The sequence below is a fragment of the Sinocyclocheilus grahami genome, unplaced genomic scaffold (genome assembly GCF_001515645.1).
Source record: "Sinocyclocheilus grahami isolate Dianchi unplaced genomic scaffold, SAMN03320097.WGS_v1.1 scaffold2087.1, whole genome shotgun sequence".
NCBI lineage: Eukaryota > Metazoa > Chordata > Actinopteri > Cypriniformes > Cyprinidae > Sinocyclocheilus > Sinocyclocheilus grahami.
Genome location: NW_015507266.1, coordinates 47,250 through 72,981, shown reverse-complemented (window position 1 = coordinate 72,981; position 25,732 = coordinate 47,250). Strand labels below are relative to the sequence as shown.

General features: G+C 35.4%; 2 protein-coding genes across 3 annotated transcripts in view; one reads left to right on the top strand and one right to left on the bottom strand.

Moving 5' to 3' along the window:
* Nucleotides 1-860: 860 nt before the first annotated feature.
* Nucleotides 861-13,398, bottom strand: LOC107574000 (uncharacterized). 2 transcript variants are annotated; one of them, XM_016260471.1, is made up of 6 exons: nucleotides 13,279-13,398; nucleotides 10,528-10,860; nucleotides 3,533-3,862; nucleotides 2,723-2,866; nucleotides 1,910-1,946; nucleotides 861-1,174 (listed from the first exon to the last, which is right to left on the bottom strand). In XM_016260471.1, exons 1-6 carry the CDS (start codon nucleotides 13,322-13,324, stop codon nucleotides 1,159-1,161), a joined length of 906 nt encoding a protein of 301 aa, XP_016115957.1. In that variant the 5' UTR covers nucleotides 13,325-13,398; the 3' UTR covers nucleotides 861-1,158. The 2 variants fall into 2 exon arrangements, with proteins under 2 accessions (XP_016115957.1, XP_016115956.1); XM_016260470.1 differs by lacking the exon at nucleotides 1,910-1,946.
* A 4,215-nt stretch (nucleotides 13,399-17,613) lies between these two features.
* LOC107573999 (hemicentin-2-like) overlaps nucleotides 17,614-25,732 on the top strand; it is a 28,499-nt gene continuing 20,380 nt past the window's right edge. The window contains exons 1-3 of the mRNA XM_016260469.1: nucleotides 17,614-17,753; nucleotides 18,035-18,370; nucleotides 18,648-18,938. Coding sequence (XP_016115955.1) covers nucleotides 17,705-17,753; nucleotides 18,035-18,370; nucleotides 18,648-18,938 — 676 coding nt within the window. The 5' untranslated portion in view covers nucleotides 17,614-17,704. The remainder of the gene's footprint in view (nucleotides 17,754-18,034; nucleotides 18,371-18,647; nucleotides 18,939-25,732) is intronic.

Here is a 25,732-nt window from a genome sequence, read left to right as displayed (position 1 = left end):
AGTCTGTGTGCATTGAATTTATTTAATACACGAGTTTGACAATTTTAGTTGAATTACTGAAATAAATGAATTACTGAAAATAAAACTTTTCCACGACATTCTAATTTATTGAGATGCACCTGTACTTACTACAGCGAATGTTTCTAAAATAAAACTATAGTGGGCCTACAAGTTTTGGATGTTTGCATAGCTGTTAGGCCTACTGGAAAAAATCTCAAAAATTATGTAGATCACATATTCATTTATCTGTTTTTTTAGAAGATTTATTTTTAATAATAACTATAGTACCTGTATATCAGTGGAAACTATGATTACCATGATAACGTTTTTTTTATTTCAGAAATGTTACTTTTCATAGACCATATCATGTGAGGCACGTTCACGTACAACAGTCACGGCTGTTGGATTGTTCATTGCTGTGTTCAGTGTTGAATGTGAATCAATTGACTTTCTGGTACAAAGGAAACATGTTTAGAGAACATACAGAAATATTCATGGGACTTTGTGGGAATGTTAGCAAAACGTCCTTAGAACATATTTTTGTTGGCTGGGAAATCTGTTAACAATCAAACCACAATTAATGGCAAAACAAGTTTTTATTTTCTCAATGCTCATCCACAATGTGAAATGGAAAAAAGTGCTTGTTATAACAGAGGTTTATTAATAATAGCTGAATGAATAAAATGTTCAGTAATATCAAAGTGATGCTAAGAGCATTTAGCATTGCAATCCTCATGGAAACAGAGTCACTCTAAATTCAAACCACATTTAAGATATCAAATTCACATCTTACCAAGTGACAGAGCCAAATAAAAAAATGTGTAATGTAACAGTGCATGAGTATCAAATAAAAACATACATAAAAGAATAAAAGCATATACACATTAAGATTATTTACAGGGGAACATCAGTCAAACTGTCTCTTTATACAATAACACAATATGATCATCATGAGTGTGAATGGTGTGAACTGTTATCAACGTCACAATAAATAAAAGCATGTTTCACTATTTATGCCAAATCAAATGAAAGTCTTCACTAGTTTCACTTCTCAGAAGCACACATGAGCTGATTTCAAACATTATTATTGAGCTGACTATAAACTACTGCTGTTGTAAGTCTTCTGTTTCACCTGATTCTGTTGCCAAACCATTCCCTTCACCAGCAGTAGCATCTGAGAAAACACAGAATCACAGAAGTTAAAAAGAGAAAAACAAACAACTTTGTCTTAACTCTTCATAATAACACTGAAGCAGAATTGTCTTCCAAATTATTGTATTATTAGTGTTTTAATAATTAACTAATGAAGCCACAGTATTATAAACATAAAATGATGAATATTATCAACACCGAGTCAGGGCTCCTGCTGTAACTATTAAACAATTTCTTTTAACATTAAGCTTTTGGTTAATTGCTTAAATTACCCTCTTATTTACCCTCAATGCATCAACAGTAACTGTGTTTTACAGAGGGCTAGTGCCACTGTATTACATTTAATTAATAAACTCATAATGAAATTCTTAACCTTTTAAAGTCCACCATATATTTCAAACAATGAAAAATCCGCTCTTAAAATTGAAATATATATAAAATACAAAATATTTAAATACAATAATTTGATGAAATATTTATTCTTATATTACTATATTTTAGATTTAGAAATCTAAAGTAGCAAAGACCTTTCTTTTGAATTCCAATATTTTATTATTTCCCAAACAACATACACATCTGTTCTCAAATATATATCAGGGTTAATAACTAAATGAAGGCCAGTGTCACAGAGAATAGTAGGTTATTTGTAAGTTAAATCAAAAGTAGACTTTTTTCTTTATATTTGTATTATTGGTGTTAATGTTGTAATGATGTCTGAATGAACAAGAGGAATGAATCCATATCAAACACGTCTTACAGTGTTTGTTCATCCTGATAAGGGACCCAGTGTCTTGCTGAAAGCAAACACATTTTCATTGTAAATCTTTCAGTATCATAGGCAGGCAAGAAGCCACTTAGACCCGGAACAGCGGCAAAAATAAATAAATGAATAAATAAAATAAATAATGGTGCAGAAGTTTACAAAAGTGTGATCAGAATTTCTCTGTCTAAAAATAAATAGACTATATCATAGACATAAATCAGGATATTCAGTTCTGCTGATGGATAGTTGCTACTAACTGGCCTTTAATTATTCTGAGTTAAAATTCTAAGCTTTTGTAGGTTTTGTAGGTTGTAGGTTAGCTGTAAGCTCCTAATGGTACACTATTAACCATACTAATTACCAACATGTACAGTGTTTGTTCTTCGGTGAAAAGCAAAATAGCACAAGATTGGTGCTGTAAATAATATTTCTGTATTAATTATTTTCTTTGTAATGGTGTTTTATATCTGAATGGATAAACTTAATTACGGCACATGCACATCAAACATAATTACCATTCAAATGTTTCGAAGACATTTGAAACATGTCAAATGCCCCAGAAGACCCCCCCCCCCCCCCCCCCCCAAAATAAAAAAAACCATGTTGCACAACAAATGCTGCTGAGATCAAACACTGAATAAGTAATACCTATTTTTATTTTAAAAGGTAAAAGGTTAAAAAAACGTTTTTTAGAAGTAATCAGAATGAACTGAAAACAGAAACTGTGACAAAATATGAATACAAAATTTCAAAAGGTTTTTGAAAGCACAATAAATGTCATATTATAAGCTGTAGGTAAATACTTACTACTTTGTCTGTCTTGTTTATACTTCCTGTAGTAAATCAAGAAAGCAGTTTCAATCACAATCACCAGTCCAAAGATTACACTAACCAATATCAGGGGGACATAATATCTGTCATGTCCTGGATCTGAAGTGTGCTGGTCTGATTCTGTAACAGTCAAAGTGAGACAATCATGTTATGGACATTTTTTAATTTGCATTGATTGCATTGATCTCACTTTAATACATTTATCTTACATAGCCTACATCTTTTGAATGTAATCTTTAATCAGTACTCAATAAGTATTCAATGGTAACCTATAGAGTGAATGAGGTCTTTTCAGAGAAGTTGTGTACCAGGAACGAGCAGTTCTGAAAGTAACCAGACACCTACATTAACAGGCAGTACCATGTACTATGGGGTGATGTGCACTGAGTAACATGATTGGCTTAAGAATTCTCATGTCTTCAATGTATATTTTTGAAGGATATAAAACTGGGCTGTGAGCCTGCCTGTTATCTCTTTGCTCACAGACTCAAGCTGTGTGGAAACCAGATCATTCTCTGCAGAGAATTAAAGCAAGACAAAGACAAAACTCTGTTTGGTTTCATTCTCAGTCTTCACAATTATTTTATTACTTTAAGTCAGAATTTCCACAACAGTCATCAGCACTATATAACCTGAGTTGATTTGATCTAAACAGACGTGTTGTTTTTTTTCCCTATTGGAATAAATGTCTGAACAAATTTGTGATAATTTCACAAAATATATATTGTTCACAAAGCACAAACCTAAATGAGACATTGCTTTTGAAAGACTTATTAAAGCACTTACCACTGACAGAAACACTGAAGCTCTTTTCTATGGTATACACGTGTTTGATGATCTTTATCTGATAAAGTCCTGAGACTTCAGTCTTGGTGTTGCTGATAGTCAGATCTCCAGTTTGAATATTCAGATGCAGTCTGTCTGTAAATCTCACATCATGCTCATTATATATTATTCTTCGATTCTCTCTGTCAGTTTTTACTACGGAAGTGTGTTGAGGTCCAAGCGTCCACTGGATGCCATCATCTGCTGTTATATCAGTAATGCGAGTCTGTAGAGTGACAGGATCTCCATCCCTCACTGACATTTTCTTCACCCCATCGGAACTAAACACACCTGGAAAACAACCAAGAAAAGTTTATAAATGTTAGATTAAGTTTCTATAACAGTGTTTTACAGTCATTTCAGTGAACAGATACAACAAACGTTAATCAGAGAGAAGAACAGAGGAACATAGGGCTCAAGCCCCTGCCCTTTTTCAAAAGTGCCCCTCTCAGACAAATAGCAATGATATTGTGGTCAGTAAAACAAAATTCATTTGAATTATAATTAACATGACAATGTGTACAAAACAGTAATAAATCGCTCAAAAGTCTGAAAATTCCTGTTTATTTTTGCATAATTTGTCAATCTGAGGCGTTGCTATGGGTTGCGTACGTTTTGCTTGACTGGCTGATATTCCACAGTCTGTTCGGAAACCTAGACTCTCAAGCCATATATGATTCTTTCAGTGAGTGCCTATGGGTCGCCGGAAAGAAAAAATAAACCAAACAATGTAGCCCAAGTGCCAACTACAGGCCTATTATGTGAAGTGTAGGCTGGCGAAACGGTGATGTGAAAGGACTTTATTATATTACCATTTTTGATAATTATGCAGCATTAAGAAAGTGTATTATGCTCATCAAGCCAGCATTTATTTGATCAAAAATTCAGAAAAAAACTGTAAAATACTTTAAATATCTTTTATTTCTGTGATGCAAAGCTGAATTTTCAGCATCATAACTCCAGTCTTCAGTGTCACATGATCCTTCAGAAATTATTTTAATATGCTGATTTATTATCAATGTTGGAAACTGAAATTTATTTTATTTTTTTGGAACCTGTGATACTTTTTTGGGGTTCACTGATAAATAAAAAGTTAAAAAGAACAGCATTTATTTAAAATAGAGATGTTTTCTACCAACTATCACTTTTTTATCAATTGATGAAATCCTTGATGAATAAAAACAAATTTAAAAATAAATAAAAAAAATACTGACCCCAGGCTAACTTTTTACTTTTTATTCATCAAAGAATCCTGAAAAAAAGTATCACATGTTATAAAAATATTAAGCAGCACAACCTTTTCTAACACGGATAATAAATCAGTATTGAATAAAATATATTTTAAATTATATTAAAATGTTGATCAAATAAATGCAGGCTTGATGACCATAAGTGACTTCTTGCAATAGCCTAATGTATCCAAACTTTTGACCTATAATTATTATTATTTTTTTTTACAATGCCCCTATTTTACATTTGAGCCCCTGCCCCTGAGGAACTCTCTGCAAGTCCCTGCCTATACGTGTTTTATTCTGTTTGTTTTTAATATAAAACTGTTTATTTTAATTTGACTTTTTATTTTTTAACTAATCATTAGCTTTTCATCAACTCGCGAACTTCCTGTAGATTCCTCAGAAACTACAGTTTGGGAAACACTGAAATATAGCCTAAATATTATATTTTTCTTACTGCGATATTTGTATATCTAAAGTGTAAACAAACTGAATTCACCCCAATTAACAAATTAATAAATAAAATCCATGGTCCTCTCCATAACATTAAAATTGTTTATTTAGTGTAGGCCTACGATTACGTGTTTACAGAATCACAAAACTAACAAAATATTAAAACATTTATAGAAGGCTTGAGCTACTCACCACTAAAATTAATACGTAATTTCTTGTGTAAGATCGTACTTCTGCTGTTGATCTCCACTTTATAATTCCCAGTCAGATTGCTTCGGATGTTTCCAATGGTAAGATCTCCGGTCTGATTATTCAGATGAACGTTACTCCACCTCGAGTCAGCAGCGCTGTTTAATCCATTAACTTGCACGAGACCATCGCTGGTTCCTAATATGTTTGTTTATATTTACTGCATGCTTTCACCATTAGAACCCTAATTAACTTTGACAAGCAATATGTCAGTAGAAAGTCTGAAGTCTCAAGCTTTTATATTTACGCTCAAAATGTCACAGCCACGACGTTATTTCAATTCGTATCAAGAGATCGCACCAATACACGCAACATTAAATCGGGGAGTTATGAATTGTTTTTGTATTGTCAAGATGAAAGACAAATTAAATCATACAAATATAGCCGTAGTTATAACGGCAATAATCCAGAGTATAAAATAATTTAAGATTCTTTAGTCCAAAAAATGTTGATTTAAGAGAAATATCGATTAATTCTGTTTCATGTATGTAACATCTTTAGAGAGAATTATAATTATTTTCAATTTTACAATAAATTGTGTATTCTAGGATGTATTTAAGCAGTAAAACATAATATTATCATGTTTGCTATGATCCTATGATCATAACACCGCCCTCCGCGTTCTTTCTACAACGCTGATTGGTCAGTCATTCAGAACAGTCTAACAGCGCCACCGGCTGTCGTGTCGTCCGAATTTGCACAACCTATAATATTCACTGCACACAGTCAGCCAGTTTAAAGATAGTGAATTTCTGATGAATGGAAAATGAGACCAACAAATAGATGATTACAGAGTGTAGGCTATATGAATTCTGTTTTTTGTAATCAGCCTTGTGTGTAGGTTTTCAAGCACAGAAGTTGGCATTTAGGAATTGTAATAGGCCTATTTGTATTAAAATTGTGTATTTTGTGCATTGTGTAACTTATGTGCTGCTGGAATAAAGTGGAGGTGGCAATTAGGGTAATGGCAATTACTAAGTATTAAAATGGGTTCCCAAATCCTTTCTGCATCTGTCTTCCACCCCTGATATTCCCACAAATATAGTCCTGCCCCATACTCACTCCACCGGTTGAGCCAGCACCACTTAGTCAAACTGATCTGATGCTCAAACAAACAGATCAGTGTTCTGACAGAGCCACACAGTCACAGTATTACATTTTCTAGGGAATCAACCTACAAATGACAAATTTATTGACAACTCTGCATATTAAAGGTACTTGAGACAATATTTTAACATTAAAAACAAACCTCACCTCACAAACATTCATTTTAACTTTTAAAACTTGCTTGAAACAGTTTTCACAACCTATTTTACTTCCATAATGTTACAGTACCAAGTGAAACAGGATATTTAATGAGAAAAAGAGTGAGTAGGACTTTTTATACATCATAATTGACTGAATGACAAAAAGTGGGCAATCCATATCAGAATAGAGACAGACCTGAATGTAAGTTTCTTAAAACAGTGTATAAACAGTTATTTGAAAAGTACACTACACAGTACGCTACACAGAGACTTACACTGTACGAACACTATGCTACATGCCTTTTTTGTACATGCTGTCAGCCAACAGACACAGTTATTATGCCACAGTCATTTCTGCCACAGTCATTATGGTTTACAGCATACAGGCGACCTATGTCCTCTTTTCAACTATACATTTTATGTAAAGGCAAAGATATAAATGTTTGCAGCCTGGAGGTAAAAGTATATAGGTGGATCTACAATGCTGTACGAAAGGTATATTTCAGAAAATGAAAGTAAAATAAAGTGATGTGAGCATCAGAGATAGATATAAATGCAAGTGCTGAGATATGGCAGTGCGGGCCGTTTCCTGTATATCAGCCATAATGCAAAAATGTGAATGTGTGAAGAGTGGATGACAAAATAACAGTCGGGAATCACAGATTTTGTCATTTGGGTCAGACCTTTGAGGATGAACTGAGAACAGGGATAAAGGATAGATATGACCTCCAGTCATGTTTGTGACTCTTATGTGCCATTGCTTCCAGAAAAACAAAAAACCTTGTTTCAGGTAAAGTAAGACATGCTTTAGTGTTCATAATTTGCAGCTTCAACAACTGTGTTCAATTGTAAATTACGTTATATTGTGTTTCACCACATATAAATTACTAATGGCCCTTTTTGGAGTCTCCAAGTGCCCTTTTTTAAACGACCTTTTACTAAGCATAAGCTTACAGGAATATCATTTTTAGTGGCTTAATGTTCAGATGTGAATTATAATTTGTTCAGAGCTATGCATTTAACTTTATTCATTTATTTATTTCATGCTCTGGCACAGTTTCATTTATTTTATTCATAAACATCTTTTATGCAGATAAAATGATAATAACTTTTCGAAAATATGTAAGCTTCTCTTATTTTTTTAATAGTAATTTAATGAATTATGACTTCTAAACAACAAACTCTTAACTATCATCTTTCTAAAGAGCCCTCAGTTTTGCCTGTAGCCCAGAGGGTTGATGAACTGTGACTGTTTTAGTTTGTGTAGGTCAGGTTTGGGTTTGAGCTCAACTAGCGGGGGCGACTGTTAACAGGTTAAGTGAGCAACGATGGTGCCTTGATCTCCAAACTTCCACAGTATCTGATCATCTCCCTGTATTTTAGTAACACCAGTGTGTAGAGTGACAGAATCTCCCTCCATCACTGATACTGACTCCACAACATCTGTCACAACAACGAACATATGAGGAGAACAAACAGAAATTTAAAACAGAGATGTTTATTTTAAATGTGAAAATAAATATTTAAAAAAAGCATTATAATGTAACACGCATTTCAGGTTGTGGCCGATTTCTGTGCGACTAATCAAATGTAAGTAAATGGGTGACATTGTTTATGTGACTTTTTGTACAAACCAAGGATTCCCAAACTTTATATAAAAATAATCAGTTGATGCTGTGTGATTATTTTTTTGCATTATGGCTAAATTATTGACTTTATATTTTACAAATTCTCAAAACTTGCTCTGCATTACAGTAACACCAGTTATACACAGTATACACATAGATAGGTGTGTGTGTGTGTGTGTGTGTCTATTTTTGGAATTTTGATGCTTTAGAGTTTCACCCCATTACTTCTGTGTGCTTTTTTCTGCATCATGGCTGATTTGTAGATTGCACGTCCCAAAAATGTCTCTGTATTCTAATATTTTTTGTTTATCCCATTCACTTCTTATGGCAGTCTTTTTTTTTTTTTACCATGTACAACACAAGTCTGGCTATTTTTTATGATTATTTTTATGATCACTTTTTTGAATGATGTCCACTTTGTGTGTGTGTTCACATAGCACGTGTCACAAAATCACCACGTTTTGAACAATTCATATGAAGTTATGATTTTTAAATGCTCAAAGAACACAGTTTTTAGTTTTGTCTAAAATGATAGAATGACAGGATTAATAGGTTTTGGTGAAGTCTGAAGCTTCAAGTGAAGCCTCTGTATAATCACTGTTAATATTATGGATATGGAAATGCTTTATTTGGAGAGTATTAGAAATATTTGGAGATAATTTGAGAGGATTAGAAATCTGGAAAGATTACATTTTTAATCAATTTCTGTCTTGCACATTTTCTCATAGATTATCCTGTTTCAGTCTGAAATACATCACATTATGGAAGTAATATAGTCAAAAGTTTTTGAACAGTAATATTTTTAATGTTTTTTAAAGAAGTTTATTTGATCCAAAATACAGCAAAACAGTAAAAATTGTAAATTTTTTACTATTTCAAATAACTCTTTTCTATTTGAATATATTTTAAAATGTAATCTATTCCTGTGATTTCAAAGCTGACTGTTTAGCATCATTACTCCAGCCACATGATCCTTCAGAAATCATACTAATATTCTGATTTGCTGCTTAAAAAAAAACATTTATTATTATTTTTATGTTGAAAACAGGTGAGTAGAATTTTTTCAGGTTTCTTTGATGAATACTATTTCAGAAGAACAGCATTGATCTTAAATAGAAATCTTTTGTAACATTGTAAATGTCTTTATCATCACTTTCGATCAATTTAAAGCATCCTTGCTGAATAAAAATATACATTTCTATAATCCCCCCCCCATTTTTTCTTCTATTCATCAAAGAATCCTGAAAAAAAATGTGCTCAACTGTTTTAAATTATTGAAGATAATAATAATAATAATAATAATAATAATGTTTCTTGAACAGCAAATCAGCATATCAGAATGATTTCTGAAAGATCATGTGACACTGAAGACTGGAGTGATGATGCTGAAAATTCAGCTTTGAAATCAAAGGAACAAATTACATTTGAACATATATTCAAATAGAAAACAGTTATTTTAAAAAGTAAAAATATTTCACAATATTACTGCTTTTGCTGTATTTTGGATCAAATAAATTCATGCTTGGTGAGCAGAAGAGACTTCTTTATAAAACATTAAACATCTTACTGTTCAAAATCTTTTGACTGGTAGTGTGTATATACAGTCTATAACAATGAAATAATTATAGTTTAGCTGTTAAAAAATTCAAAGAGTATGTTTTCAAGCTCTTAGTGAAAATGTCAGGCTCATCATGAAAAGGAGAATAAGACGATGATGACCACGGACTGTTGGGCAGATGAAGTCTTGTATAAAGTGAGATTGGGCAAAAATTTAAATTAGTAACAATTAGTATCTTTATTTAATAAAAAATCATAATTGAAAGGAAAGGTGATGTGACACAGTGGTAAACATGTCTCTATTCAAAAATTTTTTGAGTGTTTGGCAGCCATTACAATCTAACTTAATCAAATTATTCAGTGAAAACATTGGAATTTTTTCTTTGTAAAAATCTTTTTTTGTCACTTAAATAAGAGTTCAAGAGAATTAACAAATGACAGATTCTTGTCATTTTTACTAAATATCCCAACTAGTTCCTTATATGGTCCAACAATTAGGCTAAACAGTTACTGATAAAGCATTATTGTGATTATTCTAAATTATTTTCAAAGACCGTTATTCCACATAATGATCACACTGAGTTACTCACCATGAACAGACACATTGAATATCCTGGGTTTGGTCACTCTGCCAATCTTGATCTGCAGTTCATAAACTCTAGAGTCTGTAGTTGTGATGTTTGTGATGGTCAAAGATCCAGTCTCATTGATCAGCTCTAATCTGCCACTGAACATTTCTTCATCATTCCCAGGTACTGAAATTTCTTGGGTCTCTCTATCAATCACTGCTATGAATTTTTTTTCACCTTGAATTCTCCACTGCAATTTCGCAGCTCCCTGTATTTCAGTATCATCAGTGTTTAGAGTGACAGAATCTCCCACCATCACTGACACTGACTTCACTTCATCAACACCAAACACACCTGGAGAACAAACAGAAACCATTTCTATACAGGGAGTACACATGAGGTTCGAAGTAATTTCCATATTTTATATATACATATTGCAAAGAAATATTCAGGCATTTACTCAGGATCCTCCCACAATGTAGTGCAGGATATGATAAATGAATAAATACAATCCTGACATTATTTTCAAGTGCAGCAATTGCTACCGTGAATTACATATCTATTGTGTTGTCTCTTGTATTAAACCTGACTGTAAAAAGTGCGTTGTATCAGAAATACCAAATATTTCAATATCAAAACATACACAAATAACCCACCTACAGAGTAACAATCATCTGAGTAGTACAGCCTGAATAAAATACATAAAACTAGAAACAAAACAACCAATGTGAAATGTTGTTGTTAACATGCTATGGTTCTTAAATATTATTCTTAAATAGTAGGCTACTAACTTTATTCCAACACAGTAAAGAAACCATATTAATGTTTTAACGTTCTTCACAGATATAGGTCATCAGTTTAATCATTAGAAATTATCTAGAGCAGTGTTTCTCAACCTTTCTTTAGTCGCGGCACCCTTTGGAAATTTTAACAAATTTGTGGCACCCTACAAAATTAATTTTGTCACAATACTTGAATTTCTAACTTCGATGTGATAATTTGAAAAGTATAGATATTTGGTACAGCAGGGAAGAACTGCAGAATATAATGTCATACAGATATTTTTAATATTATTCAATTTTTTTGTCCATCAATGGTGGCAATCAGTAGGCTAATTTCTAATGAAGAGACCAATTTATATGACAGATTTTAATGTAGGCTTTTATTCATATGTAAACATTGTGAGATAGCTAGTTATAATGGTAATTAAACAGTTTTGCTCACTCAGTGTATTTTTGATTTTACAGCTGGGTAATTTTGTTGCAGTAGCATGAGATTGTTACAGAGGAGGCTTCCGTACCGCCTCCTCCTCGCCACCAGAGGGAACTCTCTCCTGAATATTAACTTTATCCATTCGGACTCCAGTTCCCATCATGCCTCATACCCGGGACTGATTGCACGCACACACCTGCATTGAATCACGCACACACACATATAAGCCAGACACTCACAGTCACTCACCGCAAAGTCTTGATTTGCCCCGGCTGTCACTTCTGAGCGTTTAAACCTGTATCTTGCCTTTTCGTTTGACCTTGGACTGTTTATGGTATTCTGATCTGTCTCTGCCTGCCCCGACTTGGATTGTCATTCTTCTGTGTCTGTCTGCCGCCTGCCTCGACCTCCTGCCCGTCCCACGTTTCTGTCTCAGCCTAGCCCACACTGTTGTATCTACTGGTGATTGACCCTGTCTTGTCTGGTTACGCAATAAAGAACGCTGCAAATGGATCCCGACTCTGATGATGATTCACAACAGAGATAGCTTGATTTAAAACTTTGAATTGAATAAAAAATGACAAGGAGGCTAAGCAGTTAATAATAAAATAAGAACAAATAAAGAAATTACTAATGATAGCACAAATAAAAAATAACGATAGGCCTACAAATTAAATAAATTGCTTTTTAGTTTTTCAGGTAGGTCTAACACACAGTAGGGCTATTAAGATATATATATATATTTTTGTTACCAATTATATAAGGTTTAATCCTAGAAAGCTACTATTATCAGAGGACACATGAGCATAGCGGTTAGCAGATGATGAGAATGAGAGGGCAGTGTTACCAGAGTTGCCCATTTACCACACCTTGTTACAGCACAGTAGGGCTGTTTCAAACAGAAACAATACTGTACTACATCGATGTTTCCTGTCAGCTTGATTTTTGAGTGGACTTTGCTGTTCCGATGAGCATGAAAGGTATATGAGTGGAGCACTCACATGGGCCGCGAGCGACTGAGCGGAGCACACACACACCACGTGAAAGTGAATCTTGAGCGGTGAACTAATTTTCGGCAGCCGGAATTTCAGTGCATCTCTAATTACTGGCGACATCAGACATGGTATTATATAATAGATGCTTTTTTGAACATTTTAGCAATTTAAAAATATTAAAAAAATGATTTTTACACGGCACCCCGGTTGGGAAACACTGATCTAGACTAGGATCTAGAGGACTGATATCTATGTCATGACCACCAGCTGTCAGGCTGTCTGCGCCCTCTAGTATTCACTATCAAACACAGGCTAACGTACCCACAAAACACCCTTCTAGTGGCGCTATCATCTGTCATTATTCACAATGTAATTTATGACAACGTCTATTTGTAGAATAGAAAAGTTATACAGCTGTGTGTGTTAAGAAACGCTGAATAAAAAATATACAATTGTGTATTTTAAGAAACACTGAAGAGAAAAAATAGATGATAACAGCAGATGCGCATTTCCGGTGTATATTGAAACCGAAAGTATTAGATTAGTAAAAGTAAATATGACTCACCGTGCACGAAGAATAAAAGCCAAAAAATGAAAGAATGGTTCCTCATACTGATGTGGTATCTGACAGTATCCAAACTGAATGACAGCAGCGATCCAACTGATGACTGGCTCGCCTCGTACCAAACTGTCCAAGTCACGTGATTTCAGTGAAAGCGTTATATTACGTCATACTATTTAAAAATGTGTGGAATTGAACTGATCATTTTCACACAGAAAGAGACAGATACAAACGTGATATGTAATATCAGACTCTCTCAAAAAAACACACTGTACCTTATTTACCCCAAAAGGGTGCATAGTAGTTCCTTTTGATATGGGGTAGGCTACTACATTGACAGCTTTTGTATGAAATTCATATTGATAGTCCATATCATAATAAATATGCAGACTTGAATCATGGCAAGATCACACATACAACTTAGTTCTGTCTTCATCAGTAAAGATCAAGTTCCTTATGTAGAAATCAATAAAATGTACTTATTGGCCTTGACACATATTAGCACATTATTATCCAAAGCATTCCTTAGTTATAAAACTTTATAAAACTGAATCATACAGCAGCCTCAGAATTACCATTACTTTAGATTCAGATCTGCTCACATGACAGGCTGACAGATTTATCAACATATTTTGATTTTCATCACACTTTGGTTTTCATCATATTTTGGTTATTCCCCGGGTAAGCTTATGGATAGTTTAATGAATTCAAAGGACTCTCTACTTTGCTTTAGATGTATCAGTGCAGGCATGCCCTATTGATGAGGCTCAAGTCAAGTCAAGTCAAGTCACCTTTATTTATATAGCGCTTTTAACAATACAGATTGTGTCAAAGCAACTGAACAGCATTAATTAGGAAAATAATGTGTCAATAATGCAAAATGACAATAGTAAACACTAATTTCTAAGAAGGAATATAATTGTGAGGATACTACCTTTTCTAGTATCTTGGACAGAAAAGGGAGATTCGAGATCGGTCTGTAATTAACTAGTTCTTTGGGGTCAAGTTGTGGTTTTTTGATGAGAGGCTTAATAACAGCCAGTTTGAAGGTTTTGGGGACATATCCTAATGACAATGATGAATTAATAATAGTTAGAAAAGGATCTATGACTTCTGGAAGCACCTCTTTTAGGAGCTTAGATGGAATAGGGTCTAACATACATGTTGTTGGTTTAGATTATTTAACAAGTGTATACAATTCTTCCTCTCCTATAGTAGAGAATGAGTGTAATTGTTCCTCAGGCGATCTATAGCAAGCTATCTGATGCAATACTACAGCTGATGGCTGCATGGTTACAATTTTATCTCTAATAGTATCGACCTTAGAAGTAAAGTAGTTCATAAAGTCGTTACTGCTGTGCTGTTGGGAAATGTCAACACTTGTTAATGCTTTGAAATGGACGTGAAATGGATTGTGAACAATATTATAGCTGTAAGTATATACTTTTGTTTTAGTTCAACCTGTCTGTCTTTTATAATTTGCAAAAAATATCGAACAATATAATTCTTGTTCACAGTAAAAATAAAAAAAGATTTTGTTAATAGTATTGACCAAAAGAAGAAGGAAGTTAGCTTTTTCTTAGCATCCGTTTTCATGGTGACTCGTAAATTCGTCGCTCTGTTGAGAATGTTTTGTGCGTTCGCCATGACTAAACCTACTCCCGGATGCATTTCTGAAACCATGTATTCCTCAAGCAAGCAAGGTTTCGGTTAATCATCCAATTAACTTAATTAACGAATTTAGGGTATACAGTAGTCAACATTTGAAGTGGATCAAAAAAAAGTTAATCAAAGTTGTCCTAAGACAAGAACGCATTTTGGTTTTAAGTTTTAGGACAACTCTGATGAAAGGTTTTGTGAAAGGTTTATTCTGGAATACACCTGACCCCAGTCTGTCACTGTTGTTTCATACATTCTCAGTTTATGACTCTAGGGGTGGTGATGTGTCAAAATGCAATGGCTTTGAAAAACCACACAAAAGTGTTGTTCCACAAAAATTGTCACAAGCCATGCTGAGTTTCCTGTATGTGTAGTTCAGGTATAGTATGTTATGGGGACAAAAAAGAAAGAAAGAAAAGTTAATTCAGTAGCTATAAAATGAGAAGTGAAATAAGAACACAAACACAGAATTAGTGTGTTCGGTCAATTCAACAATGAACTCCTTTCAGCTTCTTTTGTGAAATGAAACATGTTTGGAAATGAGAAGTTTGGAGAACAGATGTCTTTTGGGTTCATGGTTCAGAATCTTTATCTCTAAACATGATTACAGGCCGTTGGAATAAAAAAAAGTGTGAAAAAAAACAAAACAAAATGAAGAACCCAAAGAAAGACCACGCCAACACACACATGATAAAAAAAAGTGTGATTTTTTTTCTTTCTGGTTGTGTGAGCTTGTATGCTTAGTGTGCATGAAGGACTTAATTTCCTGCTAACATGAATCTCACCGTATGACTTCCCCTAAAACAGCTTTACTGTGAAATAAAAACAGTAAAAAAATTTATGCAAGATGAAATATCTGAATGCATTTGGCACTCTAACAGCTTCGTTTCGGAGTCAAAGTGAAAACTGCTGCGGTCTGAGTTGAATTCAGGTCAGTTCAGTGGCAGAACGACCCAAATGAATGTGGCTTCTTTTGAGTGGACAAACATCTTGCTCTTATAAGGGCAGTTCACCGCTGGTAACATATCAAATTTGGCTGTCTTTGTAGTAGAAAGGCAATTTATTTTATTATTATTATTATTAAATCGGTGATACATGATTAGATAGGGAACTTCAAGACCCATAATGCACTGGGCTCTTCGTATCCCGAATTTGGACTCCCTGCCAAATTATTACCCCCATCACTGAGGCGCATGATTGTATAATCCTAAATTTTAAAGGGGTCATATGATGCAATTTAAATTTTTCCTTTCTCTTTGGAGTGTTACAAGCTCTTGGTGCATAAAGAAGATCTGTAAAGTTGCAAAGACTAAAGTCTAAAATCCAAAGAGATATTCTTTATAAAAGTTAAGAGTTAACCACTCCTACCTAAAACGGCTCGTTCTAACATGCCCCCACATATCTACGTCACAATGTGGAAAGATTTGCATAACGCCGCCCAAATGTAAATGCAAAGAAAGAAGGCGTAACTTTTATTCTCGCTGTAGTATTGTTACTGCCGCTGCCATGGCGTGAAGGCGCTGTGTGTTTCATTGTGAAAGCGAAACTACTTTGTTCGGCCTTCCAAAAGAGGATGATATCTGCTTCGTCATGCCTAGAGCTGATCCGTGCTGGTCCATGCTGAATATATCAACTTTGCGCTGTGGATCGCCGGATCGGCTTTCACCATGGACGAAGCGGAGTCCAGCCCGGGGTCGTCACATGTGGTTGCCACAAGCCCTCCTTCGTCGAATCGGCCGGCCGTTCTTAAGCCAGCCCCCCGCCGCTCACTCTAGCCCGCCGTGTGTTTCGTTGTGAAAGTGAAACTACTTTGTTTGGCCTTCCAAAAGAGGACATGACTAGAAATCAGTGGTTAAGTTGTATTTACAACACTGTTCCAGAACAGTACAACCCAAATATTCAGATGTGTGCAGCGCATTTTGCAGAGGATGAGGACTGTTTCCTGTGATATTAGCCTACAATGCCGGTGTCTGTTTCTATAAAGTGAGGCAGTTCCAACTTTGCAAGGACAGTCTGGTGCTTCTGACTCACAGTCTGTAAGTACGTTTTCATATTTAAAGAATTTGCCACCGATGATTCAAACGCGAATTTTGAGCAATGTAGAGTATCGCTTGTTGTTTGTCATTTCTCCAGACATGGTTTCATGTTTACGCAGCGCGATACACAACGCAACGCGTAAAAAGACAGTATAAATCATTATAATCAGTAATTATGTCCCCACTGGATGCTACAAATGCCTCGTTTGTAATGGATTTTATTGTTTTTGTCTTGTGCTCTGGGAGATAGAGCATCATCACAATATGGTAAGAGGCGTAACATATCCGTCACACGCTTGAGGTATTCGGCCAATCACAATGCACTGGATAGCTGGCCAATCAGAGCACACCTCGCTTTTCAGACCGATGAGCTTTGTAAAAATCGACGCGTTTCAGAAAGGCGGGGCATAGAGGAGAAACAATAATGTACATTATGTGGAAAAAATTTGCTTTTTAACCTTAAACCGCATAAACACATTGCATTACACCAAATACACAACATAATGTTCTTTTTAGCAACGTCACATAACCCCTTTAATCTGCATGGGTGGATGGGTGGGAGGCTGATACTTGAGCGCGTTCACGGAGGCGCGACTGTGAGAGGTGTTTTTTTTCGTTCGGCTCTACAAACCTCGAATTCATCTTCATACGGTTGTTACGATAGTGGAGCAAGTTTATGACACGTTCTGTTGATAGCTACAGACTAAGCGATTTATGCCGTACGGTTTAAGAAAATGATCCACGCGTTGATTTTGTTTTCTTTGTGTTTTTGTCATCTGCTTGGTAAGTATGAATGTATTTTTAATGACGCCATTAACATCACACAGTAATGATGTTTGAGTCAGAGGATTTAACGTTAAATTATTAGTAACACTACAGTTAAGTTAAAATGTTCACATGTAAATTCAAGCTATGTTAATCATGATGAATATATTATGAACAAACAATTGACAAATATAGATTTATGAATTAACATTTAATTAAAACATTATTTCATGACACTCAATGCATGTTAACAACAGAACATTACTGTATATATTTAAATATTTAAACATGTTCTGCAGGTGTTTTTGTTGCGGAGACAAATGGAGTGAAGTCATTGGCAGCGATGGAGGGAGATACTCTTATTCTAGAATCTAATGTTACTGAAATACAGACGTGTGATGAGATAGAGTGGACATTTGGAAACATTCGAATAGCTAGAATCAAAAGAGTGAGCGGTATCTTCTCTACATCTTATGAAGATGATTTGAGATTCATAGACTCCAGACTTCAGCTCGATAATCAAACTGGATCACTCACCATCACTAACACTAGGTCTGTACACACTGGAGTTTATGATCTAACTATCATGGTCAGAAATGTGCAGTCAATCAAGAGTTACAGTGTTACTGTTTATGGTGAGTAGATGTTTACCATTTTAATAGAGTGCATATTTTATATTATATAAAAAAAAATATATATATATATATATTTTGATTAGCTTTTTATGTCATCGGTCTCTTAAACAGTGTAATTCTATATGAAATGTAAATCAACTATAAATGTTAAAATGGGAGTGTATCAGCACTGATTAAATGTTCACGGAGTCATATCACAATAAACTTGGACTCTGCACACAATAATCACTGACAAAGCATCCCTCATACCTACTGTCATTTCTTCCTTGTTTTCCAGCTCTGTTGCCCATTCCTGTAATCTTCATTGACATGTTACCATCTTCTTCATCATCTGAAAGATCATCGAGGATCTTCCTGTGTTCAGTGTTGAATGCGAGTCATGTGACTCTCTCCTGGTACAAAGGAAATAGTTTATTGTCCAGCATCAGTGAGTCTGATCTCAGCATCAGTCTCTCTCTACCTCTGGAGGTGGAATATCAGGATAAAAACACCTACAGCTGTGTGCTCAACAATCCTATCAGCAACCAGACTCAACATTTGGACATTACTGACTTCTATTTGAGTTCAGGTATGTCTTTAGTGATCTTAGACTTTTTGAAGTGGTGATTGTTAATGAACTGTGAAGTTGAAATTGAAGCTGTGACCCGATTGGTCGTCACTGCTCTGATGGGCGTGGCTGCTGTGGCTGCTGTGGCTGTTCTGTTTTATGACTTCAGATCCAGAACAGGAGAGAAGAGAACAGACATCAACATCAGACATTAATCAATCCGATTTTGTAAATAAACAGTTGTACAGATGTTGTAAAGGTTAAAATTTATTTTTAATTTTAAGTACACTGAAGTGAAGAACTATTGTTCAAGACAGAAATTTTCATCTGTATTATATCTGTATAATTGTATCTGAATAATTATAATAGATGTATTATATATTTGAATTTAATGCCATTAATACTAAGAATATGATTATAAATATTGTAGTTCTGTCGATTCTTTAAGAATAGTCCTCAGCTTTTTTTATTGGACACAGGATTGATTTGATAACTTTATAAAAATAGGCCTGCATTTAGATTGCAGTTTGGAAAGTAAGGTTTAGTATACAATCGGCCACTCCTAATAATGAGCCAGTTAAACAAATGAAACATTTTTGCATCCTGAACATCATTTCTCCATGTGTCTATATTTTAAGTGACTCCCATTCCATTTAGAGTGGCATTATAAATAAGCCAACCATAAGTTCATTCCTCTGAAGTGTGTAAACCTTGTGTTTAACTGTGGCTCTGATCCATGCTATTATTACTACAGGTTGACTGGTGTTATAACAATTGTTAAAACGTTCAAATATACAGAAAAATCATATAGCACCTACAGCAGGAGTCTCCAAACTCTGTCCTGGAGGGCCGGTGTCCTGCAGAGTTTAGTGCCAACCCCAATTAGACACACCTGAACCAGCTAATCAAGCTCGTACTAGACATACTAGAAACTTCCAGGCAGGTGTGTTGAGGCAAGTTGGAGCTAAACTCTGCAGGACACTGGCCCTCCAGGACCGAGTTTGGGCACCCTTGACCTACAGGAAGTGCAGTCAAGGAAAAGTAAACAAAAAGGGTTTACAACAAAATTAAAGGCCCTTTAAATTAAAAAAGCTAAGATGTTTGAAATGTACATCTAATTCATTGAAATATTTAATTAAAAAAAAAAAAAAAACACTAGTAACAACATGCCACTTGGGACCGCTGTGCCAATTATGGCGGCCCATCTTATACCCCAAGGGTTTCTTATCTTTTTACTTCAGTATAAAAACTATAACATCTGCTCCACAAGTATAAAAACATTGTCCACAAACTTCTCCTTAACGAATAGACACAAAACCTTTGAAATTCAACTTAATACGGTCATAGATTACAAAATGTGAATAGTTAACCTCAAAACATGCATGTTGATATTCAGGTGAAGTAACAATTACAAATGTGCTGAAATGGATTTTGTGCCATCTTTGAACAAATAAAATAAAAATAGTCAGGTGGTCTTCTGGGGGCATTTTACCTCGTGCCACATTGAAAAAAAGATGATACTAAATATTAAGTGGTTGCAAACCATTTATTTTAGCAACATTATATAAATAAAAAAATGCTGAAAGTTAGTCAACTAAATTAGTTTCTTATATGCAGCTAAAATAAACTGATTGCAACCACTTACTGTTACGGGGCGAATGAGACGTGAGCAGTGCGGATCCAAGTGCAAGGCTTCATTCACAAAGGTGTGGTCAATAAACAGGCAAGGGTCAGATAACATGGGTATATCACAGGCAGGACAAAGAATATTCCTAGGGCTAGCGTGGTCTTCGATTGGCGAACAGTATCCAGAGGGCTTGACGAGAGGTAATCCAATAACACGAGCAATAGTCCAGGCGAGGTGTAAACACAGTCCGAAACAGCAAGACAAAGGGTTAATCCAAGATATGTGGCAAGAATCAGGGACCAGGAACAGTGTTGCCAACTGCTTTCAATTGAAAGTAGCTAAAACTGGTAGCTAAATGTCACTAGACGACATCACAATGGCAAATTCACTGATCTATATAAAGATTAATGTAGATCAGTGGGCAAGATGAGAATTTAGATAAGGTTTGTCCAAGAAGTTGCTATATTTGTCCCTAAACTTTTGAAGTCTCAAAAGGGGCGGGGATGTCACTAAATCTAGCTACAAGGTAGCTAAATTGGCAACACTGACCAGGAAAACAAGCAAGGCAAGACTATGATCAGACTATGAAAACTAGAGCAGGCTCCATAAAGTAGCTATCACAGTGATAAACAATACTAGGCGATTAGAAAAGGATTGAGTTGTTGTTATAGTGTGTGTGTGTGTGTGTGATTGGCTGCAGGTGAGTCCAATCAGTGCAATGGAGCATGGGAAATGTAATCCAGGATGACGTGCAACAGTTTGTGTGGTGTGAGAGTCAATATAATCAGAAGGCGACCTCTGGTGGTGAGCAGACGGAAGACCACGGACAGGATTCGTGACACTATACCTTTAAAAAAATTTAATAAATTCAATGCATAATTTTTTCAGTCATCTTGTGTGAGTAGACATCATTTTAAATATATTTAAATAATTCAATTGAAAGAATTTACCATTCAAATATTCAATGAATGATCAGTAGTGTGTTTTATTATACTACTTTATTACTGAATATAATAGACTGAATATAATTAATATTTGCTCTCTGTCATAATCTCAAATGTCAGATTTTCACCAGTAGTAACTGGATAAAATGTCGTCTGGCCTTTAATATCTTACTTAATTTTCATATGTACGTCACTCAAAAAAATAATTAATTGGATGAACAATTCATTTGAGGGTAGGATTTCCATCGAATAAATATGTTACCCCAACCTTTTTTTTTATGACACTTGTAGTATTGTAATAAACTCATATGTGCCTTTTTCAAGAAGGTCCATAAATTAGGCCAGTAGTTCAAAGTATTAGTAAATTATTTAAGTATAGTACAGTTTTTCAATTAAGCAAGAGTATCTTGTCATCTAGTGGCCATTTTGTATACTGTAAAGCACTGGTCTCAAACTCAATTCCCGGAGTGCCACAGCTCTGCAGTTTAGCTCCACCGAATGCTGGATTCCTTCATCTGGCCCGCCAGGATCTCTCGCATGCCTCTGGAGGGCGAAGGTGGCACAGCACGGTGAGCACGCAGTGCCAAATAGTAGAACCTGCCACTGGAAGACTTCAGGGGTGTGATCGCGCTTCATGTCCCGCCAGATGAACCTTTTTTAGACAACATTTGGTAAAACCTCTAGACATCTTTGCTCATTTCTTTATTACATTCGATTTAGATTTTCAAGCTCTCGATTCGATTCGATTTCGCTTCGATTTATTCTCGATTTGGTTTGACTATATGAATGAATATAGATTTAATACAAATCCTATATTTATAAAAAATTAACAGTGAACATAAGATTACAAATGGTTAATTAATAGGAAATTAAACCTGTATATTAAACACTTTTTATTTTAGGTACACTTGGGTACAATAAAACAAAACCCAACTCTATATTTCAAATGCATACAATGAATAGACAGAATTTTGATGCAAGATGAAAAACTGATGCTGAAAATTGGACAAGTCAGAACAGTCGCATGCCTTGATCAAACAGGATCAGGTTATTTTATGTTTAAGACAAAACAAACATAAAATCTCACAGCATTAAATGTAACATGGAGGCTGCAAGCCTATGAACGGTGTAGGAAAACTAATACTGGCTTTTGGGTGAAAGTTCACCCAAAAGTAAAAATATTGTCATTATTTATGCATGTATGAACTTCTTTTCTTCTGTTGAACACAAAAGAAGATATTTTGAAGAATATGGATAACCAAACTGTTTTGTATGGAAGCCCGTTTCCGCCAGATTTTTATCACTGAATCATTCATTCAATTGATTCGTTCGAACAGCTAATTCATTCAGGAATGAATCAAGTGACTGTTTTTATGAATAGGTAATCATGAATCACTGAAAAAAAAAAGTTCATTCATAAACGAAACACCGCTGTGTTTGTATGGAGATGCGCAGCAGCTCCGCTGTGTCTTTGTTTTAAACTATTTTCGACAACGAAATAGAGCAAAATCAGACAATAGTGTTATAGTCAGACAATGTAAGTCACTTAATATTAACTTCTTGTTTATTGAATTGTATTAAATCAGTATCACATTTACAAACTCTTTTAAAAATCATTAAAAGCTGGCACTCATCTTAGTTAATTTCGATCTCACATCTATAATCAACGAAGCTCTCTACACTGCGCAATGAATCGCTCACTTTGCTTATGAAAGGATTCGTGAGATATGTCTGTGATACATTACTCGACGCTGCAAAAACACGTAGAAACATTTGAATCTCCCCTGAGCGCAATCACAAGTATGATGATGATCGGGTCAGTCGCACTGGTGCTCCTAAAAAAATGTTTATATTCGCACGCAGTAGTTTTCAGTCGCACTGTAGAGCCCTGGAAGGTGGTGTTGACGTCGGGAAAGCACCTGAATCCGCCATTTTAAGCAATGAATGAATGACGGACTCACCGTTGTAACATCGCGCAAGGCAAATAAGGGGGTGACATCTAGTGGATTAGACTAGTAATAAGATGAACGTAAATCTTATGTTCAATGTTTGCAGAAATAAATATTGAAAAAAATCGAGAATCAACATTGAATCGACCACATTTTAAAAAACCATATATCGAAAAATATTTTTTTTGCCCAGCCCTAGTAAGAGCTGAACCTGCAGCCCTATTGTTTTGAGAATGTTCTGTAGGCTACTGATAAAAAAGAAAATGACCCCTGTATATTTGTTTGTTGCAAATTTACAGACAATGCAATTGAAATGTTTACATTGGCTAGTCAGGGTAATATTTCTGTCCACTCCCAACAAAGTTTTCCTTCTGAATTAGCATACCTGCACAAGTTTTATACTTAATAAAATCTTTAAAAACAAATGACATTAGTTATACTTTAATTTCCTTTTCAATAAAAAGGAAATTGAGTAAAACGGTGTAAAAGGTGTGTGGACGTTGATTAGTAATCTGGCCCCTTGGTATAAAGAAGAAAAAATGCTGGCCCTCGTCACTATCAAAGTTGCCCATCCCTGCGCTAGAGGCTACTCGTGCTGTTTAATGTGTTTGAGGTGCTGTCTTCCTGAATGCATAACTTTCACAGGTATATTCTCCATCTGTAAATGTTAGAAAGCCATGGAAATATTTAAATTTTTCTGTCAGAAGTGCATGAGCCTTCTGCTTTGGGATTCTCCACTATACTTCACAGACTTCAGTGAACGAGCGCACGGCGCACATGCGCGCCAAACAGACAGAGCTCAATTAAAGAGGAGCGCAAAAATAATGATTTAAAATACACATTTCGCTGAAATATTTGTAGTTGGACAATAAATGTGACATGTAGAATTTTTAACCTACAAGTAAGTCTATTTTTATGATATCGCTGACCGTAAAGTGACTGTAATGGGCTAATCAAAATAGCCTAACACAACTCTGTGCTTTTGTTCTAATTTTTTTTTTAGTTTTAGTTTAGTGAATTTAACTTCCACTTTAAAAGCTTTATATTTGTTTTTAGATTGCAATGTTAGAATGAAATGTGATTTTAACCCTTTTTTGCACATAATATAAAGGCTTACATGGTTGCATTCAATTAATTTATTTTCATTGCCTTTAAAGGGGTCATATGATGTTGCTAAAAGAACATTATTTTGTGTATTTGGTGTAATGAAATGTTTATGCGGTTTAAGGTAAAAAAAAAACACATTATTTTCCACATACTGTACATTATTGTTTCTCTATGCGCCGCCTTTCTGAAATGCGTCGATTTTTACAAAGCTCATCGGTCTGAAAAACGAGGTGTGCTCTGATTGGCCAGTGTGTTGTGATTGGCCGAATACCTCAAGTGTGTGACGGAAATGTTACGTGATGCCATACTGTGATGCCCTGTCTGGCCGGAGCGATGAGACCAAAACATTAAAACCCATTATAAACAAGGCATTTGTTGCATCCAGTGGGGACATAATTACGGATTATAATGACTTGTACTGTCTTTTTATGCGTTGCATCGCGGCGCGTAAACATAAAACCATGTCTGCATTTGTGATCGGAGAAATGACAAACAAGCGCTACTCTACACTGCTCAAAACTCGCGTTTGAATCATCAGTGGCAAATCCTTCAAATGAAAACGTACTTACAGACTGTGAGTCAGAACAGCCTGCATTGTAGTCTTTGTACTTTACCAGGATCAGGAAACAGTCCTCCATAAAATGTGCTGCACACAAATGAATATTTGGGTTGAACTGTTCTGGATCAGTGTTGTAAATACAACTTAACCACTGATTTCTAGCCGTGTCCTCTTTTGGAAGGCAAACAAAGTAGTTTGCTTTAACAACGAAACGGGGCCGGTGGGCTAGAGTGAGCGGTGGCGGGCGGGCTTGAGAACGGCTTGCCCGGCGAATTCGACGAAGGAGCGTCCGGAGGGCTTGCGGCAACCACATGTGACTACCCCGGGCTGGACTCCGCTTCATCCACAGTGAAAGCCGATCCGGCAATCCACAGCGCGAAGTTGATGTATTCCCTCAGTGACCAGCACAGATCAGCTCTAGGCATGAAGAAGTGGATATCGTCCTCTTTTGGAAGGCCAAACAAAGTAGTTTCGCTTTCACAACGAAACACACAGCGCCTTCACGACATGGCGGCAGCAACAATACTACAGCGAGAATAAAAGTTACGCCGCCTTTCTTTGCGTGAACATTTGGCCGGTGTTATGCAAATCTTCCTACATCGTGACGTAGACGTGGGGGCGTGTTAGAA